Source organism: Leucopleurus acutus (genome assembly GCF_964270905.1).
Source record: "Leucopleurus acutus genome assembly, chromosome: 2".
Classification (NCBI taxonomy): Eukaryota; Metazoa; Chordata; class Mammalia; order Artiodactyla; family Delphinidae; genus Leucopleurus; species Leucopleurus acutus.
The window spans coordinates 184,465,986-184,491,957 of record NC_139143.1 but is presented as its reverse complement, the minus strand read 5'-3'; the positions used below and the strand labels follow the sequence as shown (position 1 = coordinate 184,491,957).

General features: G+C 53.5%; 3 protein-coding genes across 3 annotated transcripts in view; 1 reads left to right on the top strand and 2 right to left on the bottom strand.

The window, feature by feature from the left end:
* The window catches only part of CLCN6 (chloride voltage-gated channel 6), a 28,012-nt gene extending 16,932 nt beyond the window's left edge, over window positions 1–11,080 (top strand). Inside the window, exons 14-23 of the mRNA XM_082834009.1 lie at window positions 330–456; window positions 718–871; window positions 1,027–1,186; window positions 1,277–1,383; window positions 2,382–2,568; window positions 3,360–3,517; window positions 3,666–3,822; window positions 5,417–5,524; window positions 5,669–5,794; window positions 8,564–11,080. Coding sequence (XP_082690135.1) covers window positions 330–456; window positions 718–871; window positions 1,027–1,186; window positions 1,277–1,383; window positions 2,382–2,568; window positions 3,360–3,517; window positions 3,666–3,822; window positions 5,417–5,524; window positions 5,669–5,794; window positions 8,564–8,644 — 1,365 coding nt within the window. The 3' untranslated portion in view covers window positions 8,645–11,080. The remainder of the gene's footprint in view (window positions 1–329; window positions 457–717; window positions 872–1,026; window positions 1,187–1,276; window positions 1,384–2,381; window positions 2,569–3,359; window positions 3,518–3,665; window positions 3,823–5,416; window positions 5,525–5,668; window positions 5,795–8,563) is intronic.
* Window positions 11,081–14,701: 3,621 nt separating this feature from the next.
* On the bottom strand, window positions 14,702–15,469 carry NPPA (natriuretic peptide A; the record flags this gene model as incomplete). The annotated part of the gene is made up of 3 exons (XM_082860209.1): window positions 14,702–14,764; window positions 14,925–15,251; window positions 15,350–15,469. The coding sequence occupies 3 exons, from the start codon at window positions 15,467–15,469 to the stop codon at window positions 14,702–14,704; spliced, it is 510 nt and encodes a 169-aa protein (XP_082716335.1).
* Window positions 15,470–16,385: 916 nt separating this feature from the next.
* Window positions 16,386–25,041, bottom strand: NPPB (natriuretic peptide B; the record flags this gene model as incomplete). The annotated part of the gene is made up of 3 exons (XM_082860197.1): window positions 16,386–16,531; window positions 24,401–24,656; window positions 24,916–25,041. The coding sequence occupies 3 exons, from the start codon at window positions 25,039–25,041 to the stop codon at window positions 16,386–16,388; spliced, it is 528 nt and encodes a 175-aa protein (XP_082716323.1).
* Window positions 25,042–25,972: the final 931 nt, after the last annotated feature.

Genomic DNA, 25,972 nt, shown 5'->3' with positions numbered 1-25,972 from the left:
GGGCCAGGCTTCCCGCAGTACCACTGACAAAATTAGCCCTGGGAGAGGAGGCAGAGCCAGCCCATGGTGAACCCTAAGTGTAGTTACGTTTTTGTTATGAATGTGCATGAACAGGGCCCTCCTCCTGATTCTTTCTTTCTCAAAACGCAAGGAATATACCGTATCACGGTTGGCTGCTCTTGGGGATCGATCTTTTTTCTGCTGCCTGTTTAATTTACGGGTAAAGCTTGCAAACCAGACTCTTTCGACCTCGCTGGAGACATCCCACTTGAAGTCTCAGATGCCCTACTCAGGGGCCCTTATTTGACTTTCTGATTCCTTTTTCTTAGGTCACATCAGAAGAAGTGAATTCCAGCATCAAGACCTTTTTTTGTCCCAATGAGACCTACAATGACATGGCCACACTCTTTTTCAACTCCCAGGAGTCTGGCATCCTTCAGCTTTTCCACCAGGATAGTGAGTATCTGGGAGGGTGGGGTTTGGGGCAGGAAACAAATAGTTACTCCTCTGTGAGACAGAGCCAGGCTTGCCCTTCATTCTAAGCGAGAACAGGGCTTTTCGTTGGTAATGCCAACCCAGACAAGATAGGGGTGTCTGCCTCCGGTGCTGGAGGTGAACCGGTCAGGGCACAGAAGGACCTGGTGGGAGCCAATGCAGTCTGATGGGCCTTGGCAGGCATCTTAGCGGGACTCAGGTCGGTCTATTCTGGCTTTGCAGGTACTTTTAGCCCCATCACTTTGGCGTTGTTCTTCGTCCTCTATTTCGTGCTTGCGTGTTGGACTTACGGCATTTCTGTTCCAAGCGGCCTTTTTGTGCCTTCCCTGCTATGTGGAGCTGCTTTTGGGCGTTTAGTTGCCAACGTTCTCAAAAGGTACCGCGTGTGTGTGTGTGTGTGCGTGTGTGTGTGTGTGTGTGCGTGCGCCTGAGCGTGCACTTGAGTACGTATGCACAAGTGTGCAAATCATAACTCCCTCCCGCACCCCCGGTGTGATTCTAAGGCGTGTTCTTGGTTTCTTTCTTCCCCAGCTACATTGGATTGGGCCATATCTATTCGGGAACCTTTGCCCTGATCGGTGCTGCGGCTTTCTTGGGCGGGGTCGTCCGTATGAGCATCAGTCTCACGGTCATCCTGATTGAGTCCACCAGCGAGATCACGTACGGCCTCCCCATCATGGTCACCCTGATGGTGAGCACGCCCCCCGTCCAGGCCTCCTTCAGGTTCGGGGCCACGTTCCCCCACAGCAGCCTCTTTTCAAGTCTTTGCTTTGTGTTTCAGGTGGCCAAATGGACAGGGGACTTTTTCAATAAGGGCATTTATGACATCCACGTGGGCCTGCGAGGCGTGCCGCTTCTAGAATGGGAGACGGAGGTGGAAATGGACAAGTAAGGCCAGAATTTCTCTTCATGTCCTAGTTCCAGAATTTACAGACTTTAGGGCCCAGGAATGTTTGTATTAGGTAGGAAACGGTAATTCAGATTCTTGGGTTGGAAGAAGGTAAGTAACAACAGCAAGGTCCTTCCAACAGCAAGCACGTCTGTACCCAGGTGTGTTCGGGATGGTGGAGCGGCCCCGTGCAGCTGGGGACTGGGGCGGGCAGGGCCGCTTCGTGGATGGTTCGGCCGCTGTGGCATTCTGGTTAAATAGGAAGTGTTATGATTGAGTGTTTAAATTTAGGCTCCAAGCCCTGTGAGTGAGAACTAGCTGCCTCGTGTGTGCCCAGCGAGGTGTCGTCCTATCAGCAGTGATTCCTCTGGGCATAATCACCAGCTTATCCATCAGCCGACAGATAGTTCAGGCCTCCCGTGTCTGGGATCGTACAAGGTGCTTAAAGTCTAACGTAGGGGTCAGCCAACTTCTGGAAAGGGCCAGATAGTAAATATTTGCAGGCCATGTGCTCTCTGTCCTGCCGCTTTAGTGTAGAAGCAGCCACAGACAACATGTAAACGAGCGAGCGTGACCAGATTGGACCTGCGGGTGACAGTTGCCATCCCTGGTCTAAAGGGACGCCCAAACATTGTAATTCCAGTATAATTAGCAGTTCACTGGTGATACTGGCACGTGCCATGGGGTGCTGAGGAGCGATGGCCAAACCCCTGAGCAACTGGATGAGGTTTGTGGGGGGACATTCATATTGAGCTGAGGGTCTTGGCCCACACGTCTGACAGAGCAAGGAAGGGCATTCCAGGCACAGGGAACAGCATGTGCGAAGGGGACGGAACACACCAAGGAACGGGTGTGTTCAAGGAACTGCTAGAGATGGTTCAGAAAAGGGGCCCAGGTGGTTCAGGCAGTGCAGGAGAGGCAGTGCAGCTCCGTCATGGCTTGCTCCCGGTGCCGTGGACTCTGTCGTGAGTGCGGACCGCTCCCCTCCTTCCCCCAGACTGCGAGCCAGCGACATCATGGAGCCCAACCTGACCTACGTCTACCCGCACACCCGCATCCAGTCTCTGGTCAGCATCCTGCGCACCACTGTCCACCACGCCTTCCCAGTGGTCACGGAGAACCGGGGCAATGAGAAGGAGTTCATGAAGGGCAACCAGCTCATCAGTAACAACATCAAATACAAGGTAAAGGAAACGGCCCCGGAGGAGAGGTGGGCGATGGACAAGTGGTTCCCTGCTGCCCACAGTGATGCCGTGCTTGTCACACCCCGTAGATGGGGTGGCCCCGGTTGGCTCTTGTGAAAGTCAGCACTCTTTTCATTGCACGCGACAGTGAGTGTGGACTGGACAGTGAGTATAGACTACGCAGTGAGTAAGGACTGTTAGGCCGTCAGGACGTGTGTTCATTCCCACTGCAGCAAGCACGTGGATAGATTGTTGTTTTAAACATCAGTCTTGAGTATTCGGTGCAGGTTGTATCGGGGCGGGTTCTGAGTTGCCAACAATGGACTTCGACCTACTTAAGAAAGAAAAAAGTCCATTGGAAACTGCAGGATGGACAGGAAAGCTGAAGCACCAGGAGCAGTGCACTCTGGGCGAGCAGGTGGCCGGTGGCCCCTCTGCAGGTACCAGGAGGCACCTGCGCTGAGGGAGAGTCCCACTGCCTCACTTGGGTCACGTGCCCACCCTTGGCTTCGGAGGCTGGGGGGCACGTCAGTTGATAGGACCGCCCAGACGTGACGCAGGAGCATTGAGATGCTGTCCCCGGATCAAAGGAGTAGGGGTGTTGGGCTGGGAGAAACCTTGGGCTCCAACAGGCTCCTTTGAATCACAAGCCCCTGAGCCGCTGTGAAGGTTTCTTGTAGTTCCGGCATAGGCCTGTGCTTTTGACCCGCACTGTCACCCACATCCTCACCTGAGTGGGTGCTGGCGCGCCCGCGCTAGCTGGCCGTCGTCGCCGCCCCTCCCGCCCACAGAAGTGCAGCATCCTCACCCGCGCCGGTGAGCAGCGCAGACGGAGCCAGTCCATGAAGTCCTACCCATCCAGCGAGCTGCGGAACGTGTGCGACGAGCACGTGACCTCCGAGGACCCGGGCGAGAAGGAGGACCTCCTGCAGCAGATGCTCGAGCGGAGGTGAGGAAGCGTGGCCGCCTGTGGGGCCGTCAGCCCCTCGCCCGCCCGCCGGGGCTGTCCGGGGGGTTTGGGGGAGGGGGTCGGGGACGTGGACGGGAAGTGATCCTGCTGAGGGTGTCCTAGGCAGCGTCTGGTTTCTGTATAACAGATACACTCCCTACCCCAACCTATACCCTGACCAGTCCCCAAGCGAAGACTGGACCATGGAGGAGCGCTTCCGCCCACTGACCTTCCACGGCCTGATCCTGCGCTCGCAGCTTGTCACCCTGCTCGTCCGAGGAGTTTGTTATTCTGAAAGCCAGTCGGTGAGTCTCCTTTCCTGTCCCCACCAGGATTCTGGAAGGCACGAGGGTGGCAGGAGCACAGTCCGTGCACCTGCCGTCCAGCGGTGTGTGTGGCCGCGTGGCCCCCGCTGCAGGCAGGGTCCCTGCGCTGAGCCCGAGCAGAGCTGTGAGTTGCCCTCCGGCGCCTCTTCCCGTAGTTCCTCACCCGGGGCTGAGTGTCCTTCTGGCCGGTGGGCTCTTAATATAGTTTCTGCCTTTAATGTCTGCCGTGAATGAACTTTGTTACATGTGTCATCCAGAGAAATACCCTTCTTCTCATCGATTCCCCTGTAGTTTTCTTTTTTCTCTTTGGTTTTTGTCGAGATAGCAGGCATGGGTGGGCTGTGCTCAAAGTGGTCCCTATAGCGACCTGGGACACACTTGACCCCTTCAGATGGAGCCTGAAAAAGTCACCCAGAGGACTAGTTTCCAAACTGACTCTCCTGCTTTGGGTCTTGCCTGTGGGCAGCCAGCTGAGGTCACTCGTGGTCTCACTGGCCTGCAGAAGAGAAGCTCGCATGGGCAGGACAGAAAAGGCCATGGGTGGAGAGGCTCAGGCTTGGGGGTGTGGCCTGTGGGGAGGCCCAGCCCTGCTGGAATGGGGGAAAGGTCACGTGTGGAGCACAGGGGACAGGGAATTTGGAGGCATGAAGTGGGCCAGACTACACAGGGCCTGCACACAGGAGCCGCCAGAGCTGGCCCGAGTCAGCGGTGGACGGGGAGGGCTGTGTGCAGAGGGGAGTTAAGGGGAGGAGAGTGGGGCAGGGCAGTGACTAGCACCTGTGCTTCCTGTGCCCCGCTCGAGAGCTGGTAGTGGCGGCCCAGCTGCCCGCTGACGGTCAGCAGCAGTGAGAGCTGAGGGAAAGTCCACAAGACTCAGAATGCAGGAGGAGTCGCGAAGCTCCCGTGTGAGTCTCCTGTGGCTGCCATTTCCAGTCGCCGCAAACTGGGTGACTTCAAACAACAGCAGGGTATCCTTTCAGAGTTCTCAGGCCACAGGACAAGACGCAGGTGTCGGCAGGGCCGTGCTTCCTCCGGAGGCGCCTTCCTCGTTTGTGGTGGGCGCCAGCGGTCCTCAGCCTGCCTCGACTGGAGGCTCCCCACTCACGTCTGCCTCCTCGTCACCCACTCTCTCCCCGTGTGTCCTCTCCTCTCTCATAAGGACAGCAGTCATTGGGTTTAGAGCCCACCCTACTCCAATATGACCTCATCTTAACTTGGTTCCATCCACAAAGGCCTTGTTTCCAATGAGGCCACGTTCACAGGTACCAGGCGTTAGGACTCGGACGTATCTTTTGGGGTGACACAAGTCACCCCACACAGCTACTATTAGTTAGCACTTTTCTCGAGAATAGCTCAGGTCTGCTTTACAGATGAAAGGGAAGTTCAGAGAGATTAGGGGACTGGCCCAGGGAGACAGAGCTGGGAATTGGCGGAGAGCTGACTGTGCGGCACCTGCTCTGGCCCCGCCCCGTCCGGCCCCGCCCCGCTCTCAGAAGCAGAGGGAGGGGGTCTCTAAAGGTGACCCTGCCAGTTGCCGCGTTCAGTGCGAGGACTGTCTCGGTTGGGGTTGCAGAGCACCAGCCAGCCGCGCCTCTCCTACGCTGAGATGGCCGAGGATTACCCGCGGTACCCTGACATCCACGACCTGGACCTGACCCTGCTGAACCCGCGCATGATCGTGGTGAGACGGGCTTCCCTTGGGGATGGGGCCAGGCACGGAGGCCAAGGGCCTGTCCTGCGTGGACCGCTGCTCGTCTGCACGGTTGGCATCTGATCCTGGCCGGGCAGGACAGGCTACAGGTCCCCTGTGTTGTCTCCTCTGCAGGACGTCACCCCGTACATGAACCCCGCGCCCTTCACTGTTTCCCCCAACACCCACGTCTCCCAAGTTTTCAACCTGTTCAGAACGATGGGCCTGCGGCACTTGCCCGTGGTGAATGCGGTGGGAGAGGTGAGCGTAAGGGCGCGTAAGGGCGCATGTGCCTGTGGCCGCATCTTCTGGAAGGGACCCTCTAAGGGCAGTGCTGCCGGGGAGGCGGGGCCTCTCACCCAGGAAGGAGCAGCAGAATCCCGCAGGGAGGCTTCTCAGACCCGACCTGCTCTGTGGCTCCCCACCGGGGGTGAGGGGCCCAGGGGTGGAGGGGGAGACTGCGGTAGCTTCGGGAACCTTCCCCTTTGCCTCCGGGGTGTTTCTTCTACGCCGTCTCCTGTGTGGCCGGCAGATGTCGCCAGCGTCTCACCGGTCTTCCCTCTGAGGCCCAGAAGCGCTTAGGGCCTTGTCTGTCCTGAAACCTTCCTCTTCACCCTTGACCTGATGGCGCCTCCTTGAGGAGGGGGTCAGTTCCCCCCCTGTTATGGGAATTTGTAGCAGTAAATGAGGGAGTTTCAGACAAAATACTTGGAGAGTTTTGAAAAGTAAAATACCTAGTAATTATTGCTACAGATTTTCCCATTGTTTTCTCTTTCTTAGAACTCCATTGTTTTTCTTATTCCACAAACATTGGTGTTTGTAGGAAAATATGAAAATATAGATAGGCAGGAAAAAGAAATGCCAAACCCTGATCTCTGTAGAGGCAGCCATGTTAACTTTTCAAAGTATATCTTGTTTTTTTCCTCTGTGTCTAGACATAGAGGTTTTATATGTCAAGGTTTAGTGAAGATGTTAACACTATTTATCCTGTTTAATACCTTAATTTTTCAGTTAATCTATAGGAAATGACTTTCCACAGCAGAAAGTGTTCACTTGGGATACTTTGACAGCTCGGGAGCATTCCGTCACGTGGCAGTCCAGTCTCTCATTCAGTTGTCCTCTGTTGTGCAATATCTAGTTAAATTTCACCATTAACGGTCACCTGTTTGAGGCTTTCGGTGGGTGTCACCTCGTTGCCCTCCAGGAAGTGACGCCTCTCCAAAGTGAGGGTCACAGCAGGCCCTCCGACGGCACGGCGTGTCCTTACGCGGATTTAGTGGCAGGGAGTCAAATCGTGTTCCTTGAAACACAGCCACGCTGACAGTTCTAACGCAGTTTATGGTGTGGGACGCCAACCTCAGTGACAGCTGTGAGTCACCGCGATGGCTGTGGAAAATACCCGTTTAGGGAAGACTCTGGACTCTCATGCTCTGCTGTGCGTCTGTCACTGGCTTGGCGGAGGAGGCCGGGTGTTCCCCACACAAAGCAGTTCTCTGGTTCTCTGGGTACCAGCTGGGCGTCCTAAACTCACCTCGGCCCTGGCACTGTCTGCTGGGGGCGGCGTCGGGTCCCTCGGATTGAGGGTTCAGCCCCACAAGACTGTTCATCACATCCGCCTCCCCCCCCACTTCAGTTATCAACGGAAAGTCCAGGTTGTCACCTGTGCTCCTGAATGACTGGCTGTAAATAGGAGGTTCCCATGACCCCCTGCTCACAGAACTCCGGAAAACAGTTACTTATATCCTTTTATAATAAACAATAATTTAGTAACCCCGGAACGGCCAGATGGAGGAGATACACCGGGCAAGGGATGTGGGATGGGGAAGGGGTGGCCAGCTCTGCATCCTCTCTGGTACCACCTAGCACCTTACGTGTTCACCAGCCTGGACATTCTCCAGACCCTGTAGCTCAGGGATTTTAATAGAGGCTTCATGACATAGGCATGATTGATTACATCATTGGCCATTGGTGCTGGATTCAACCTCCAGCCCTCCCCTCCCACAGCTAGGGGGTGGTGGGAATGAAAGTTCCAATCTTCTAGTCACACACTTGGTTCCCTGGGAAACCAGCCTCCATCCTTAAAGGGCTTTCTAAAAGTTACTTCATTAACATAAACGCTGGGGTGGTTGCAAGGGGCTTGTTAGGAATAATAAGACACCCTTATTACTCATCACTTAGGAAATGCCAAGAGTTTTAAGAGCTTTGTGCCAGAAACTAGGACAAAGTCCAAATACGTGTTATTATAAATCCCAATATCACAGTGACTCAGGTAGCTCTGAAAGATGGTATTTCTGAGCTGGAGCAGGGGTCACCGCCGCTCAGAAGCCTTCCCTGGGCTCTGCGTCTTGCACAGGCACGCCAAGCAGGCTGCGTGTGGTGGCTGAGAAGCTAGAGAGCGTGGGCCCTGTTTAAAAAGACATTCACATTCAGATTCTAGCCGGCCCAACTAAAACCGTTTGGAGCTGAATTCATCCCACTGGCCTCCAGCTTGCGATGCGCGAGTTGTGTCTTTATTTCGTTCCCATCTAGAAATTAGGTGGCCTTTTTTTTAAAATAAATTTATTTATTTATTTATTTTTGGGTGTGTTGGGTCTTCGTTTCTGTGAGAGGGCTTTCTGTAGTGGCGGCGAGCCAGGGCCACTCTTTATCGTGGTGCGCGGGGCCTCTCACTGTCGCGGCCTCTCCCGTTGCGGAGCACAGGCTCCAGATAGGCAGGCTCAGCGGCCATGGCTCATGGGCCCAGCTGCTCCGCGGCATGTGGGATCTTCCCAGACCAGGGCTCGAACCCGTGTGCCCTGCATTGGCAGGCGGACTCTCAACCACTGGGCCACCAGAGAAGCCCTAGGTGGCCTTTGAAATGAGTGTCTTGATCACGTTGTCAGGCCTGTCCCCGTCCTTCCAGGACCTGATTCTGGCCCTGCCGTTTATTGAGATGGGCCGGGCAAGCTCTGTCCACTCCTGTCCCTCATGTTCTCGTCCCAGTAGGGTTCACTCTGCAGGTGACTTGGGTCTGTTTTTGCTTCGTCCTAGATCGTTGGGGTCATCACACGGCACAACCTGACACGTGAGTTTCTGCAGGCACGGCTGCGGCAGCACTACCAGACCCTATGACGGCCCAGCTCGGCCTCGCCGCCACGTGCCAGCCCGTCCTCTCCGGGAGCTGCAGCTCGGGCTCCGCCGCCATGGCTGGCCAGGAAGATTCCCAGTCGCCCGCTGGCTTGGAAAGCCTGCAATCATCGAACACTTTGCCGTCAGAGCTCCTGGGGGTGGTGTCAAGCCATCAGGGTCTGGACTTGTGTGACCTCAGCCAGTGTCTTCCCGTTTCCTGCCCCCTGCGCGCCCCCATCCAGTGCTGGCACAGGCCCCAGCCCCTCCTCCCCACTAGCACCAGGACCAGAAGGGGAAGTCAGGCCTCACCCACTGGCGGGGGCGCTCGGAGCAGCTTCCCCACCACCTCTTTGCTCCTTTCCTAGGGAACCCAGCTGTTGCCTTAAACCATCATGGGAGGGACCTTGACCGAGGCAAACACTGGGTGGAATGCCGGTTGCAGAATTCAGTCAATTACTAAATTGAGGAATTGGGCCCTGAGGAAACTACGCCTGTTTCAGGGAGGCCCGCCTTCACTGGGACTCTTAAGTTGACATCTTCAGCAGTTCATTTTGAGGGAGGTTCTGCTTCTGGGTGTGAGCTGGTGCTCTGGTCTCGCCGCTGTGCTGTGAATCTAGGGCCCTAGAAGCACAAAGCATTCAAATCCCGCTAATAGTTCCTGAACAGTAACTCTGACAGTAGGGTTAGATTCACATCTGCCCTAGGTTTCAGCAGTTCGGCTTCCTCTCCATTTTCCAAATTACCCGTGGTCTCCGAGTGCCACGTTTTTACCCTGGTCCTTTTCTTCTCCATGGAATTACTAAACTTTCCTTACGTTTTACCTGCATCTTCCTGGTGAAGCAACCCCAGCCCAGAGGATCTTGGCATCACCCCTAAAAGCAGGGCACCCCTAGATAAAGCTGCTTCACTTGACTCTGGGCAATGGTGCAGTTGTTCAGAAGATGGAAAGGAGTGAATCCTGAGCCAGGTCCACTCACAGGTACACGATGTGGCTTAAAAAGCCAGAGTGTGACAGTACAGCAGATGTTTATTCGAGGAAGAGGGTGTCTGTCCTTCGCAGCACTTCTCACTGGCCTCCTGCTGGCCGTCCGCAGCCTACCGAGCGGCTCAGCAGTGGAAACTTCAGGAGGGGTTAACAGCGGGGAGAGGGAGGTGGCTCCTGCCAGCACGTGCCCCGGGGTTTTAACATCAAGCGGAGGAAGCCTCCCTCTCTTTCAGTGACTTAGTTTCCCTTTGGGCTGGTTGGTCCTCTCTGAACAGGCACCCAAAGGCATTTGCGCTTACTTTCCTCTTGTGCTCTCTCTACACGTTTAGCAACATCGTAGGCCCATCGTGCAACCATGTGGCAGATGTGCTCTGAGGGTCAAGGTGGCATTCATTTGCATTACGTTAGTTGTTTGTTTGTTTGTTTTTTAATCATGGAATTTGCCTGAGGACGTCAGTGCCAGGCCTCAGCAACACAGTTCTCTCCCCTCAGCCTCCCGACTTCTGTTGCCGCCTTTAAGCCTGGGGAGTGGGTGTCCGCCCGGCTTTGCTGGCTCAGGTCTTGCGCTCCACACACTCTAGGGAACAGCTCCACCTACGCCGGGGGGCTGCGTCAGCATCATTGCCAATGACTCTGGCTCCTCCGTTCCTCCATTTTCTTAATCTCTTTGACCAAGATTATTTCGACCTATAAAATTTTCAACTTCCTTGGGTGCGCTTGACTTACGAAACACAGATGAAACTCCCAGTAAGTAGTTTGGGAAATCACAAGGACCAAAGGGCAAGCCCTTCTAAATGTGATTGCGTTCAACCAGCTGCCGGTATTTTAAGGTAGCATTCGGAACTTGACCGCATTATTTCTTTTATTGAGAAGGAAACCAATGCCCAAGGCAGGCGAGTGGCATGACCGCCCATACCAGGAACCTGCTTTCCTCTTCCCTCTCCTTTCCTCTCCTGAAACTGGTAGCACTGAGGTCCTGCTTGAGGATCTCCCACCTCCAGAGGGCGGGGTCGCAGGCTGCTGGCCTCCTGGACACCCTGGGTGAGTGGTGTCGGGATTTATGCCTCCTGCACATCATGTCGTGTTTAAGTCACCAGATATTTTGTTCCCTTCAGTGTAGCCCAGAGATAGACGGCAGAGAGCAAACGCCTCCCTCCCCCAGAACGGACTGGACGGCCACCAAGGAGGACCCAAACCCAGCCCCTCTGGGAAGGCACGTTATTTCCTGTCCTCTCCTGGCATCTTGCCCTTACCAGACAAGCCCAGAGACAAGCGGGGCTCCACTTGTAACAAAATAACTGTAAGCCTCCCTCCTTTGATTTCTGTTAGTTAGAAATCTGCATCTCAATATCCCGCCTGTTGCCAGCCTGATCACCTCCCAGTGAACCTGGCACCTGGATAAACAAACCCTCAGGGGGCTGGGGCTGGGGTTGGCTAGAGATGGTTTCCTGTTTCCCTGGCCGAGGTGATGGGGGAGGGGGCCAAGAGTCCCCACCCGACTGGGGGACCTTTGTGCTCTGGGGGACGATTTGCTTGTGACCTTGTTTAACTAACAGTTCCGGACAGGAATGGACACTTGTATACTTGACCCAGCTGACCATATGACATTTCTGATGCAAAATCACGCACTGACATGGCCCTGGGGGGGGCAGGAAAGCCTCCGGAAAGGCCAGCAGCGCCCTCCCAGGCCTGCAGTGTTGATGTGCAGTATTGCCCCACGGTTCGTGGACCTTGGTCACTTCAACAGTAGCAGCTTCCTTTCTGTTTGCACTGTTTGTTTATGTGGTAATGTTAGCTAATTCTACTGTGTATATAAATTGTATTTTTTTTAATTTGTAAAATTCTATTCTTATTTGAACTCTTGGAACGTGGAAGTTCTCACTATAACTGTAACATGTCAGAATAAAATGTCTTCATCTCCATCATCCTCTTGTCTCCACCGTGCACTCTCTTTAGAGTGGTACATACTTGGTTTTCATTTCACTCCCTCTCTCTAATATGTAGAAATTGCACAGCTGGGGAGGGGGTTTATAGTCTCAGGTCTTTTTCTGTAGCTCTCCCAGCAGGACTCTTCATCCACAGGGGGCCACTCACCGCCTTAGTGTAAGAACCAGTTTAGTCCTGAGGATCTTAGCAGAAACCACCGGGTGTTCCCCGTCTCCTGTTCCCCCTTCACATCGATGCTGTTGGGCCTGGTTTACAGGTCGTTTCCTCCTATAAAGCCACCTGTCCTTCCAGCCTTTCCTTCCCGCGGCAGTCGGTGGAGAAGCCATTCGGTTCCTGTTGGTGTTGCGTCTAGGAGGCTGCCCCACAGGCAGCTTTCCCCGAGGTCCAACCAGAACAAATGGACCTGGTGCTGGGCCTGAGGACGTTTAGCCCTTGCAGAGCTTCCGTCGCTGCCACCTGCCATGGCTCTTTGCTCACATTTTGTTTCGCCGGAAACGTGATGTTCTTGGTCTCCAGTTGTCCTGCCTCGCGTTGCCACTCCACAGTGGCAAATGGTCTCAGTCGGCTCAGGTCCCTCCGCCCATCCCCCCTTCCGCCCACCCCCCACCCCCACCCCAACCCCTGTCCACCCATCCCCGAGGGTCCTCTAAGTTCCAGGGGCGTCTCTTGTGCGTTAAGGTATTTGGCACGTTCAGTGAATTCCATTGGCGAGCACCCGCTGTGTCACTGCGACACCCTGGCAGTGAGCCCAGGTCCCCACTCCCCTCCTCTCAGCAGCTCCCACTCCCCCAGTGCCGGACCTCAGGAGCCGGCTTTGGACAGACCCTTCTTCCTTGCTCTCCACCCTCCTGGCCCTTGTTAGTCCTCTGTTCTTGGCTCTCCACCCTCTGCGTTCAGAGTCCCCGTAAGGAACATCTTTATGAGAAGTGGTTACCTTACTGTTCTTTCCTCACCTCCCTCTCTAACCAGCAATTCACTCCTGGCCTCCCCTTCCCTCTACAAGGAGCACGTTGCTAATTTATTTCCTCTTTTCTAAATTTCTGTAACAGACCAAGAGAATTTGACCGACATTTATAGAGCACCCAAAGTGCCACGTGCTGCAGGGGCTGCTGAAGGGGCATTGACCCTCCAGGAGCTTGCAGTTCAGGGACACAGACGCAGTTGCATACCAAGACAAATTGTGGTCTATGATAATAGCTATACGATAGTTATGAAATGCTGCCAGTGAGGAGCTTCATTTGTCCTGGGCATGTGGTGTCAGGGAAGGCTTCAGGGAAGAAGTGGCATTCTCAATGATTCTTGAGAAATGAGCAAAACGGTCTCGAGGGCTCTGGACAGAGGGCATTCGAGGTGGAAGGAACAGCGTGAATAAGGGCGTGGGGAAGCGAAGGTGGAGGGTTGTCGGAGGAGTGTCGCAGAATCTGATTCGGAGAGTGTGGTGTCAGGGGTAACGGCTGGGAAAATTGGTCAGAGCCCTGCTTCATGTTGCAGGTGAACTCAGGGCCTGGTACCTTCTGCTTTGGGCAGCACCCTTTTCAGAAGCAGATACAAAAAAACTTCTCCAGTGGCTCCCACCTTAGTAAAACCTACAAGTCCAAACACCTTGGACCTGAATTTGGGAAAGCCAATGGCTAATTTTTAAATTTAGTGCCCAAAAGTCACATAAACGTGAAGTTTGTCAGCACAGCAAACATTTCTTTCTTCACTTTGCTCAGCTTTTAAACCCAAATATCCTGCCTACTCTTCTTCAGATTAAAAGTGCAATTCACTCAGCTGGCGCACTACCTCTCAAAAGGTGTCAGAGAAGAGTTAGTGCCCTTATTTTACATATGTGCCTCTAAAAAATAATAATAATAACAGTAACGAAAAAACACTAAGTGTACAAAAAGTGTCATATTGAGTACAAGCTATGTTCGATGTAACCAGAAGAAAAGCCCAGATGTTTGTAAGTTTTCTTTTCAATAAATAAGTGCCCTGAATGTGAGCAAATCTGAATATAAAGATAAATGCCCTTTTGGTCTCCAGGGGCTTTTTCAGGATCCATGGTGAGGCTGCAATATGAGTGAGAGCAAGTTGAGAGCTGTGGTTTGAGACCCGACCCCTACACACACACACACACACATACACACCATGCTCACGGAGGGAGAAATGAAAGGAAGCCGAAGTTGTCCAAACCCATAGAATGTACACTACCAAGAGTGAACTCGATGTGAACTATGGACGTTAAGTGATCAAGATGTGTCATTGTAGGTTCATCCATGGTAACAAATGTCCCACTCTGGCAGGGATGTTGATAATGGAGGAGGATGTACATGTGAGACGGACAGGGATATGTGGGAAATCTCTACTTCCTGTTCAATTTTGCTGTAAACCTCTAACTGCTCCCCAAAATAAGTTTGTTATTTTTTAAAAAAAGGAGGAAGAAAAGAACTGAGCATTATTCTCTTTGACAAAAGGTAAAATGACAAGGACTATCAAGCTGAACTCCCTTCCCCAGGAAATGAAAGAAATCACACCAAGCCTCCAGCTTCTGTCCGTGGTGCTGAAGTTTATTCATTTTCAAACCGGTGTCAGTAACAGGTGATTAAAATTTAACGCATGGGTGGGAGAAGTGGAGAAGCCACAACTAAACCACTTTATCTACATTTAGCATAAAATGTGAGAAATGTTGACAGGAGGCTGATGCTTGAATAGGACACTCGTCACAACTCAACCTGATGGCAACGAGATGGGACGAAGTTGAATGAGAGATCCCAGGGGGTGAGGGTCTCTTGAAGTCTGCCGGGGGCCTGGCCCGCCTTTTCCTCCCTGGCCGTTATCTTCGGTACTACAAAGAGAGCAGAGACATGTTTGACTTGGTGACCTGCCTCCACTGGAGAAAGTCAGTTTCATAGGACCGTTCTCCCTTCCCACCAGCCCCCGCTCCAGCTTGACGACCCTCTGAGTTCCACGAACTGGTAAACAAATTGCCCATTAGAAGCTAGTAAAAGTCAATCCTGGTAAATTCCGATCCTTCGGGATCTGACAGTTCCTCGAGGGCCATGAACTGCCAATCAGCGGTACGCGGGTGACTTGGCCCCGTGAACATATTAAGTTCCCGGTGCTCCTAGCAGTAACTTCTTTTCCTCTTAGCATTTTCTCAGCAGACTGTAGCTGAGGATGGTATCATGGTTCTGAGACTCATGGGGCACCTACCCAGTTGGGACAGAAATTTCAAAGGGAGTAAGCTTCTGTGCTGTTCCCTTTCCTGCTGAAGGCGTCCCCTGGTGGTATTCTTTCACAAGGTTTGAACCTCAACAAAGCCACAATTTCCTTCCCGCCCACCCCATGTCCATCCGCAGTTCCTCTTACCCGGAAGCTGTTGCAGCCCAGTCCGCTCTGGGCTCCAATCCTGTCCATCCTGCCCCCGAAGCAGCTGGACCTCCGCAGGCTCCGAGGGGCAGCGAGCAGCGCCCTCAGCTTGCTGTTCAGGAGGGCAGATCTATCGGAGGGTTCCCAGGGGCCACGCCCAAGGGCACCCCCATCTCTCTGGGCTGGGTGGACCTCCCCGGTCCAGGGAGGCACCTCAGAAAGGGGGCTGAGAGGGACCCCAGCTTCCTCATTCTGCTCGCTTAGTACTTGTTGGGGCATAGCCTCATCTTCTAAAGGCATCTTGTCCTCCAAATGGTCCAGCAAGTTCTTTACAAAAGGAAAACAGGGAAAGGGAGACGTCTCACTGCCTGGCACAGCGTCACAAAGCCCCCTCATCCCAGACCGTGCCCCTTTCCTGGCCCTACCTTGAAATCCATCAGGTCTGCGTTGGACACAGAGCCATACACGGGGTTCGCTCCGGTTTGCCCTGGGAGCTGAAACGCCAGAAAGAGGAGGAAGCTCGCGGCGATGGTGGCGGAGCCCATGCTGGCGTCGGTCAAGGGGTGGTCTGGTGCTTGCTGACTCTTCTCTCTCCTCTCTGCTTTGCCACCCGTGGCCTTCCTCCGTCTCCGTCTCCCAGCTGCCCTGCGCCTCCTCTTTTTATAGCCCCTTGGCTCTCTGAGAGCACAAGAGGGACGGAACCCTCCCCATTCTGTCACTTGCAGCGATAAAGCAGCTGAGCGAGGAGCCAGCAGAAGATGCCCTTTTAAAGTTATCAGTCCAGCCAGCTCGTCACAGCCCCTCCGCCTTGAGCAGCTCCAACGAGCCCGGGACCCCCAGCTGCAGGAGCCACATTCTTGTTGATTTGCCTCAAGAGGTTCCCACTTCAAAGGTGTGAGAAGAGCAAAAAAGAGTCCTTGGTTATCTCACAGCGATGCCTCAGGCTTCTTTCTCATCAGCAGCCGGACCCATGCGGGGAAGCAGAGGGTGACGGTTGGCCGGCGCCCAGCTCCCCCGTTGGTTTGCGGCTCAGCTGTCAGGGACTCCAAATAAGGGCGGGAGGGGAGGAAATGGCAGGCAGCCGGCAGCTCAGCTCAGGACAAATTAGTCCAGATGCTCGAGCTGGCCTCGTACCTGACTCATCGGCAGCGAGGGCAGACCTCTCCCTCCACAGGGCTGTCCTGACACCTGGCTGTCACTCTCAGTGGTCAGGTGAAGAGGGAGTTATTTTTTAGCATACTAAGTCAGAACCAAATGTGACCAATTGTCCCAAGAACTCCACTCCCAAATAGAAACACAAGAAAAGTTTTGGGAACGCAATCATTCCTCTGCAGAGCTCGCCCCCTTCACCGCACGGCTCCCCCTAAGGTGCTGGGGGAGATCGGCGCTAAGAGGATACCAGCATTTTCATTTATAGAAGCTTGCTACTTCTCAGACTCTGGGTTTGAAGCTTGTAATGCCTCACATCTCGCCGGGAAAGCTCCCGTGGAGAAGTTGGCTGCTGGAGCGAGGTGGGATGCAGCTGTGGCCCGTGGAATTTCCCTTAATGCCTCCCATGTCCTTCTCCAAGGCCAGGCAAGGGATGAGCCACTGAAGCCGCCATTTTCCTGGTCCCCAAAAGAGAAGTACCAGGCAGCGAGCCTGTCCACATGTAATGAGTGGCCTCCACTTACTAAGCACTGGACTTAACGCTCTACACTCTTCAATGTAACGTATCCGGGGGAAACAGTACACTTGAAGGGATGAGAGCCCTGCATTGCAGCCCCAAAGAAGCCAAACTGCATACATCTTTGGGGCCTTATTCTCCTCATCTGTGAGGCTCATAAGAGCTATTAATATGTGACTGTAGCCTGAAGTGTGAATTGCTGTATAATTGCACGGTGCTCACAATGGTTGTCCTTCCTGGTTGGTTGGAATGTGCCGGGCACCGTGCTGAGAGTTTTAGACGGATTCTTTCCTTTTCATCACCAGCCCCAGAAGGGGGGTAGTATTGTCCCCGTTCATAGAGGGACAGAACTGAGACTGAGAGCATCTGCCACTTGCCCAATGTCACTCGGCAGAACCAGGACTCGGACCCCAGGTCTGACGCCAACGCCTGTACTCTCCACCCACTTCCCAGATCCCGCTGCTTCTTTGCACGAAGGTTCCTTAACAAGCCCTTTAGTCTCAGTTCCTGATTAAACACCACCCTAATCCCAGCCTCTCAGGTTTCCTCTGAGCACCTCCTCGCCTTCCCCCTGCCCTGGGACTAGAGCTTTGCGTGCTTGGCAAGTCTGCAAGTATGCGGACTATCTCAGGAAAGCACCACATCCAAGCCCCGTGACCTATTTACACACCTAACGTGTTTCAATCTACCCCGCAGAAGCTCAGGAAATGTGGGTGGAATGACAGCTCTGTCCTGGCCGGACCCTCCCCCAACTGCTGATCAGAGAGAGAGGCTGTTACGCAGTGAAAAGGCAGGAAATCCGGGCATTACGTGGCCAGGGGTCATGAGAGGTGTTTGGGGGGGTTTTATTCTAAAGGAGAAAAGATTTGGGTTGGCCAAACTCAACTTGAAATCTGAAATGAGCGCAATTCTGAGTAGGAGTGCTGGGGGCAAAGAACCGCTCTATCCTGAAGAGTCTCTGGAATGTGCTCACAGTTTAATAGCTGGGGTGGCAGTGTTATTATTAGCAAAGAGAATTCAGTGAGCAGTCACCCTGGGGGAACTGATGCTCCGTGCTGCGTGCGTCACACAGCCTGTCTCCTGGAGATACCCTTTGAGACAGACCTTTGATGCAGGCAAGACTTCCGGAAGGGCATCGTGGCAGGTGGCCTCTGCCACGGCTTGGCCTCTGGGGGCTGATGCGGTTCCTGCGTCCTGAGCCACTTCTGAAGTCTGTTGGTGGCCCAAGGAAAAGTGGAAATCCCGTCCAAGGTTCCAGAAGGAGAATTTCAGAATTTTCCCAGCTCCTTTTATTAAAGTTACATTTTGTCTTCCAGAGTGAAACTGGAGTGGGGCACGAGTGTCATTTGTTGAGTTTCTTCTATTGTTTTGGGGTTTTTGTGGAAGGTGGGTGGCAAAAAAAAGAATACTTAGGTTTATTGCCCTGACTTTGTATAGGACCAGCACCACCCCTGCACTAACAGGGCCCAGGGCAAACAGATAATCCCCAAATACACTTACCGCCCAGCCCTCTTAAAGCCTTTGACTTGTCCCTGAAATGGAAAATGCCTTGACGTACAGTTTCTCTTCATTTTCGTGCCCCTGTTCCACTTCGGGGGGTATGTGTGGAGGAGTTAATATTTAATGGGATGTTTAGAAGCCAGCCTGTGGGAGTGAGAGAGAAGAAAAGCAAAAAGTACAGAAGACCAGGCCCACCCTCCACCTCCACCTCTCCCAGTAGCTGAAAAATCAAAAGACTTTATTTCCTTATCACTGGAAAGAAGTCATCTTAGTCATATGATGGAACAAAGGTTGCAGACGGGTGGGAGGATCCAGAATGGGGTAACTCCAGTTTCTAGCCGAGTTTGGTTTCATGACTCTCCGTGGGGATGCTGTGGGCTGCCTCGGGGAGCCATGAGGGCCCAGCAACGTCACATGTGGGCAGAACTGGTGTGAAAACCCCATCACATTCATGGGACAAGTCTGTTAGACCTAAATAGCCTAAAGCAGAAGCCCCAGTTGGGAGAAGTTGGTAGGACATTGGTGCGTATTTAGGAATGATTGCTTTGGACTTTGAAAACGATGTTCTGTTTCTCTGGTGCAACATGGAGGTCACTGAGACTGGAATTTGGGGGCAGCTTCCCCAGGAAAAAAGGCCCAAGACAAGTTGATTTGCTAAAGCTTTATGGGGGTTCTAGTTCAAGGGAAGTAAGAGTGAGGAGCAAAGGGAAGTGAGATAGTGTATTAGTCAACAACTGCTGCGTGACAAATTACCCCAAACCTTAGCAACTATACATCTATTATCTAATAGTTCCTGTGGACCAGGAATCTGGCTCTGCTTTAGCTGGGTGCCCCTTGTTCAGAGCTCACACAGGCTACAATTAAGATGTTGGCCGGGGCTGCGGTCATCTCAAGGCTTGGCTGGGGACTTTCAAGCTCACTCGTGTGTCTGTTGGCAGGTCTTCGGGTCCACACTGACTGTTGGCTGGAGATGTCAGTTCCTTACTGCGTGGGCTTCTCCACAGAGATGCCGCTGACTTCCTTTAGGTAGAGAGGGAAACATTATGTAAGCCATCATCTCTCTGTAACCTAATCTTAGATGTGGTACCCCATCATTTCCGTGGTACTGTGTTCATTAGAAGTAAGCCATAATGTCCAGCCCATACTCAGAGGGAGGGGATTACCAAGGGGTGAATACCAGGAGATGAGCATCAATGGGGGCCATCTCAGAGGCTGCCCACCACAGGTAAGGAAAGAGAAAGAGCAAATATAAAGCGATATGTTACCAAGCTGGTCACAGCTTTGCAAAAACAGGTCAGTGGTTGGTTGGTCGGCTGGTTGGACATGCTGCACATCTCCAGAGAGCTCTGTGGAACCCAGCACCTTTGAACAGTCTACGAAGAGAGAAAAGGATGAGGGCGCTGCATTAGATCCCTAGGGCTGCTGTAACAAAGTACCATAAACTGGGTATCTTAAAACAACAGAAGTGTATTGTCTCACAGTTCTGAAAGCTAGAGTCTGAAATCAAGGGGTCAGCAGGGCCAGGCTCCCTCCACAACCTGTGAGGAAGGATCCTTCCTTGTCCCTTGCAGCTTCTGGTAGCTGCCGGCAATCTTTGGCATTCCTTGTCTTGTAGATGCATCCCTCCAATCTCTGTCTCTGTCATCATATGACCGTCTTCCCTCTCTGTGTTTCTCTCTTTTCTTCTTATAAAGACACTAATCATATTGGAATAGGAGCCCACCCTACTCAAGTATGACCTCATCTCAACTAATTACATCCACAATGACCGTGATTCACAAACACGCCCTCCAGCATACCACCCAAGGACATACATGAGGGCCCACCCCTGCACCTTGCCCTCCCTAGGGGCCTCACAGGGAGGGGGAGTCACCCGCTGTCTAAGGCATGAAGGTTCTGCTCTCTCCCCCGATGCAGGAAGAACCAGATCGAGGAGTCCAGGGCAGGGAGGCCAGTTAGGAAGCTGGTGTGCCAATATGAGTGGTGAGGGAAGGAAGGAGGAGTGGACATGGTACTTGCCTGGGTGGTCCAGCCAAAGAACGGAGTCAAGGAAGATTCCAAGGGCTGAAGTCATCGAGGGTGGAGCCCTGGGAGAAAGTTTACTCATTCGGGAGTGTCATAGTTTGGGTTCTCCTGAATCTGAGACAAGTATTCAAGCAAAGTAGTTTATTTTGGAGATAATCCCAGGAAATACTGGCAGGAGGGTGGGGAAGTGACCAGGGAGAGAAGGAGTTTAGCTGCACGGATCACCGTGGGCAGTTGCAGCTTAATCCCAACCCGCCCCCCGCAGAGAAATCCAGTAACCAGTGAAAGATACACACCACCTGTGAACAGAGGGCTCTCCTAGGTGTTGACTAAGTGTTGTTCCTGGTCTGTGTCAATTCCCCAGCACTTCCTGCCTGCCCGCAGGAAGTGGACTCTGGCTGCCAGAGAAAGTCCTCGGGCAGGAAAGTGCAGTGCTGCTGGATGAAATTAGGGCTCGTGTGCACTGAAGCAGCAAGGGCAGTGGCTGTACTTGGCAGTGCCAGAGACAAGACACTGCGGGCACAAGGGTGGGAGCCAAGGTTCCATGGCTGAGATGTTCCAGGATGCCCAGGCAGCTGTATGGAGCCTGGCTCCTGACCCCACGGGAGGAACGGGCCACTTAGTAGAAAAGCACTGATTGCATGAAAAATCCTACAGAGACAGGGATAGAAGGTTGAGAACTGCAACACGAACAAAGACGAATGGCCAAGTTCATGACTTTGTTTACACCTGGTTCTGCATGAGGAAAGAATGCACTTTTCTTTCTTGCCACAAATCATTCTCAGAAGGGTCAAAGCTGGGAATTCCTTGGCCGTCCAGTGGTTAGGACTCCGTGCTCTCACTGCCGAGGGCCTGGGTTCGATCCTTGGTTGGGGAACTAAGGTCCCAGGTCCCACAAGGCGCACGGCGTGGCCAAAAAAAAAAAAAGTCAAAGCTGCCACGAGAGGGATGGAGAGGGGAACGCAGCATCAGTGACATGAGATGTAGCGTTCAGGCCCAACACTGTCCTGACTTCAGTAACCTCAAAACTGGAGACCCAGCAAAGCCAGTCTACCCTCTACCGAAGCTCCTTCCAGCCGTGAAGCCGTGGGCTAGGCATCCTTGGACCTGTGTCCACCAACATGTCTTTCTGGGTAGATTCCAGTGACAAGCGTCCATGGAGACACATAATCTGGCAGCTTCTTTGGAGGACGAGGTTGATAATAGGAAAGTCAGGGAGGTTAAGGCCATGGCTATAGCTACGTGGGGATGTGTTTGAAGGGGCCAGGGTCACAGGTGAGGGAAGGCTGGTTCTAAAGGGCACCCATAGACGATGCATGTGCCATAGCACTGCCCGCAAACATCAAACACAGGGGGAGCTCAATGAGGTGTCACTTCATTGGGTACGTCAGGCCACCCACTCCCCATCCTCCAGAAGACATATTTGCTTCCTTCACAGTTTGTTTTGGGGTCCTCTCTCCTGGACTTTTGCTTGGGGAAAAGGTTCAAGTAACAGGATATATCTGTATCATACATACAGACTCCACTGCCTGAGCCCTACTTATGGAAGAGCTGGACTTAGCTGGAAGAATTCTGAAGTGCTGGCTGGGTTTGTAGAGTGGGCATTCTGGGAGGAGGTCTGCCTTCATCACCTGAGCAGGGGGAGAAAGTTGCCAACACGCAGCAGCCCCAAATGGGGAACTGAGTGATGACATTAAGAGGGGGAACTTCCAACCCACCAGCAAGCCTAATTCACTGGCTTGGGAAAGGTTGGGTTGTGCAGTGGTTAGGGGCCTGGCTGCTGGACCAGTATGCGTGGGCTTGAATCCTGGCTCTGCCACTTACTAACTGCGGGACCCTGAGAAAGTCACATTACCTCTCTGTGCCTCGATTTCCCCATCTGTAAAATGAAGGATAATAAGAGTCCTTCCTGCATAGTTGTTGCAAGGACTAATATGAGTTCATGGAACTGGGCCTGGTACATAGTGAGGCCTTTATACATGTTAACTGTGCTAATTACTCATTATTGTCCTGGGTCAAAAACATTAGGCAGGGCTTCCCTGGTGGCGCAGTGGTTGAGAGTCCGCCTGCCGATGCAGGGGACACGGGTTTGTGCCCCGGTCCGGGAAGATCCCACATGCCGCGGAGCAGCTGGGCCCGTGAGCCATGGCCACTGAGCCTGCGCATCTGGAGCCTGTGCTCCGCAGAGGGAGAACTCACAGCAGTGAGAGGCCCGCGTAGCACAAAAAAAACAAAACAAAACAAAAAAAACATTAGGCAAAGATGGCTCACAGTTTTATTGGAAAATAAGTTGGTCCTAAAACCTTACCTTCAAAATCTGAATCTCATTAGATATGTCTAATGCACAGTGGGTTAAAATGAGAACACGAAGACCCACCACTTCTCTTTCCCTCTCACTCGAAACATCAGATGAGAACAGCAGAAAAGCCATAAGAGAGTCACGGGGATCTCTGCTCAAACCTCAGTGTTGGCACTTAGCAGCTGAATGCTTTCAGGTAAGATGCTTCCCTTTTCTGGGTCTCAGTTTTCTCATCCATAAAGAGGGAATAATAATAGTCCTGTCCTCCTGCAGAGCTGGGATCGTAAAAGGCATTCTAGGCAAAGGAAACTGCATGAGCTGAAGCCTGGGAGCCTGAAAGCAGGAGAGAGCTCTGCAGCATGACCTGGGATGCCTGGAACCCAAGATGCAGGGGAAGGAGGACCCTGAGAGGAGAGGGCAGTGACCTCTACCAGGACTCCCTGCTGATTAAGGCAACACAGTAGGATTCTAGTGCTTGTCTCCTTTTCTGCCTTGGAATAAAGGTCTTCTCCCTCTAAGGCAGAGAGGAAGTGAAGATGTGGGGCCCCGAAGGAAGGCACCCTGAAATGCTGGGCCTCTTTGAGGCACTTCTAAACTTATGGGCTCAGGAAATGAAAATGCTATTAAACTCAGGGTTTAGAAGCCGCCTTTCCAGGATGACATCAGGAATTGAATACTTGAACCTGAGGTTTGGGGCAGATGGAGGGCTCACCCCCATCAGGAATGCAAATAAGCTGGCATATCTCTTTCTCTCACTCTCTTTCTCTCTCTCTCACACACACACACACACGCACACACACACCACACACACACACACAAAGCGCCCCCAATCTCTGAGAGCTTCTGGAAACGACAAATACAGGGAGAGGGCCTCTAATGGCAGAATTCCAGGCAAAGGGAAGGCTACTGTCAAGGGGCAGATACCTTGACACACACCCTCATGTCACAGGAATACATCAGGGCCCATTCAACTCCCAGGGAGAAACTGCCGGCCTCTGAAAAGTAGTTTCTGGGAAGTGTCTCAAGTGCTTGAGATATTTAGAGACCTTTCAGAGCATGAAAAGCCCTTAAAGCAAAGCAGCCACCACCCCCCACCCCCCCCAACTGTTTGACCAGCCCTTGAAGCCGTGTCCCTGCCCCACCATTAGGACATCTTTGGGATCTTCAAGAAAACACAGGGTTTGACTGTTCTTCAATGACGGATTATTTTTTAGAACACTGAGACAAATCAATTTCAAAGGAAAAAGCTATAATATTGACTTTATTTCATCATGGAAAATTTGTGCTCAAAGATAAGAACCATCTCATATAAAACAACCAAATAAATAAATAAATAAGTAAAAATAAATAGGAGTTGCTTCAAAGGGGAGCAGGGGGTTGAGGGAGAATCAGATGCAGCCAGGACCTTCTCCTAATACCTCCTCAGCACTGTGTGGGGAAGAGAGAGAGTGATGATTACATTTGGGCGGGAGGCAGGCAGGACCTGAGCTTCCCCTCACCATGTGCCACCTTCAGTCCATCTGGATGTCTGAGGCTTTGGAATACTCTACCTCCCTGGACCTTGCTTTCCTCGTTGTAAACTGGGGATTGCCGTCCCCCTGGTGATCCTGCCCTCTGCCCTTGCAGCTCTAGACAGTTCAGGGAAAACCAGGAGGAAAATGTTTCATACTCTTTCTGCGCCAAGAAGGGGCTGCCAAGGCGATTGACCGAATTACACGGATGTAATTCATGGGATGACCGAGTTACATCCTAAGGTGATTCTGCCCCTTTTGGTAAGAGAGGCAGGAGGGGGTTAGAAGGTGGGTGGGAACTCACAGGCGTGGTAATGAATGTTGTCAAAATTTAATATTTCCAGAAAGGCGCTCCTTGACCCTGAGGACTGACGGCAAGGAAGAGTGATATCCAGGTGTCCTTTGCTCAAAGTTTGGTCCCGAGACTTCAAACCCAGAAAGGCGGCACGCGGTGGGAATGGGGGTGGGTGCTCACCATTGCAGCCCAGGCCGCTGAGGGAGCCGATCCGGTCCAGCCTCCGCCCAAAGCAGCCGGAGTCGCGCATCATCCTGGGGCTGCGTATTCCCCGCAGGGCCTGGAGGACGCTGTTGCCGGGCCCGAGGAGCCCCGCGGGGGCGGCCGCCCGGGTCTCCCAGGCTTCTGCGAGGCCGTGGCCCTGCTGAAGGGGGTCCAGGTCCATCTGCTCGGCCTGCAGCTCCAAGACCCTGCCTCGTAGACGGCCCAGCAGTTCCTGCGATGGGTGGGGGAGGCGGAGCCTCAGGAACCCGCACCTGGGCCCAGCCTCTCTCGATGGCGCCAAGGCAAACCGACCGCCTTGGGGACGGGGGTCCCCGCACCCAGCCTCGCCGCTTTCTCACTCTCTTATCACTAATTCCCAGGGGAGGGTGGGGACCTCTTGGGACTGTGGGTGGGGGTAGGTGGGGACCCGTTAATTGCTGCTGTCGGTGCCCTCCCGGCGAGCCGGGTTTACGCAGTTCGGCAGCGCTCACCTGTATCCCGCGCAGTTCCGAGGCCGGGCCGGGGCCACCTAGCGGGTAGGAACGACAGCGTGGCAGCGACAGGTGCAAAAACAGAAGGAGCATGAGCGCCCGGGGCAGCGTCGTCTGGGGGTCCATGTCGTTGGAGGGGCGGAGAGAGGTTGCCGCCGCTGCCGCAGCGCTGGGCCCCAGTTCACGTCTCACCCGCTGGGTCCTCGGGCAACGGCGGCCTTTTATCCCCGTCCTGAGAGCCGGGCCGGCCCTGCCCCTCTGGGTTATCTCTGATTTATCGGCGCGTTCCGGCCCGGCCCGCTGAGCTCAGGGCGGGGGAATGCACCTCTCCGCGAGGAGGGGGGAGGCCGGGGAGAGCAGGCCTTGTATAGAAATGGGCCTGGCCGACTACGGGAGCGCGCGGCGGGGGGGAGTTGGCGGGGTTGGGTAGACACCGCTATAGGTCCTTTGTCTCTCGCTTCCCCCTTTCCTGCAAAAACCCCGGGGCCTTAGAGTGGCTCTTTTCTCGTTCCTCCCCCCCGCATTCCTGGAGAGGGCAGAGGGAACCCCAGCGATCAGAGGCCCGACGCAACTGCCGGGCGCACGGGGTGACTCAGAGAAATCACAGGCCCAGCCGCCACCCCCGCGCCGCAGCGCGTCTTCCCTCCCCGCCCGTAACTCTCCGCACCTTGCTCCGCGGCGGGGCTTCCGGGCGCTCTGACCGCTGTCCGTGGTGCTGATCGCTCTGAGCCAACAACGCAAGAGGACTCGCTCTCCTCAACGTGGGTCTTGCCAGAAAGACAAGCGTGGGGCAGGGGCAAGAGACGTCTGAGACCCCTCTCCGCCCTCTCACAACCTCCTGCACTAGGATGCTAATTCTCCAGTGTCACCTGATTAAAAGCCTGGGTATGACAAGGAACTTCTGGAATGTTGACCCTTCTTCCATCCCTTAAAGTGTAGAGCTGATTTGACAGGAATTTTGAGAGGCAAGGCCCAGAGATGAAGTCATTCAGGAATGCTTCTATCACAGCTCCCGCAGGTGCCAACACCTCCTCTCTCCCACCAAGCCAACATAACG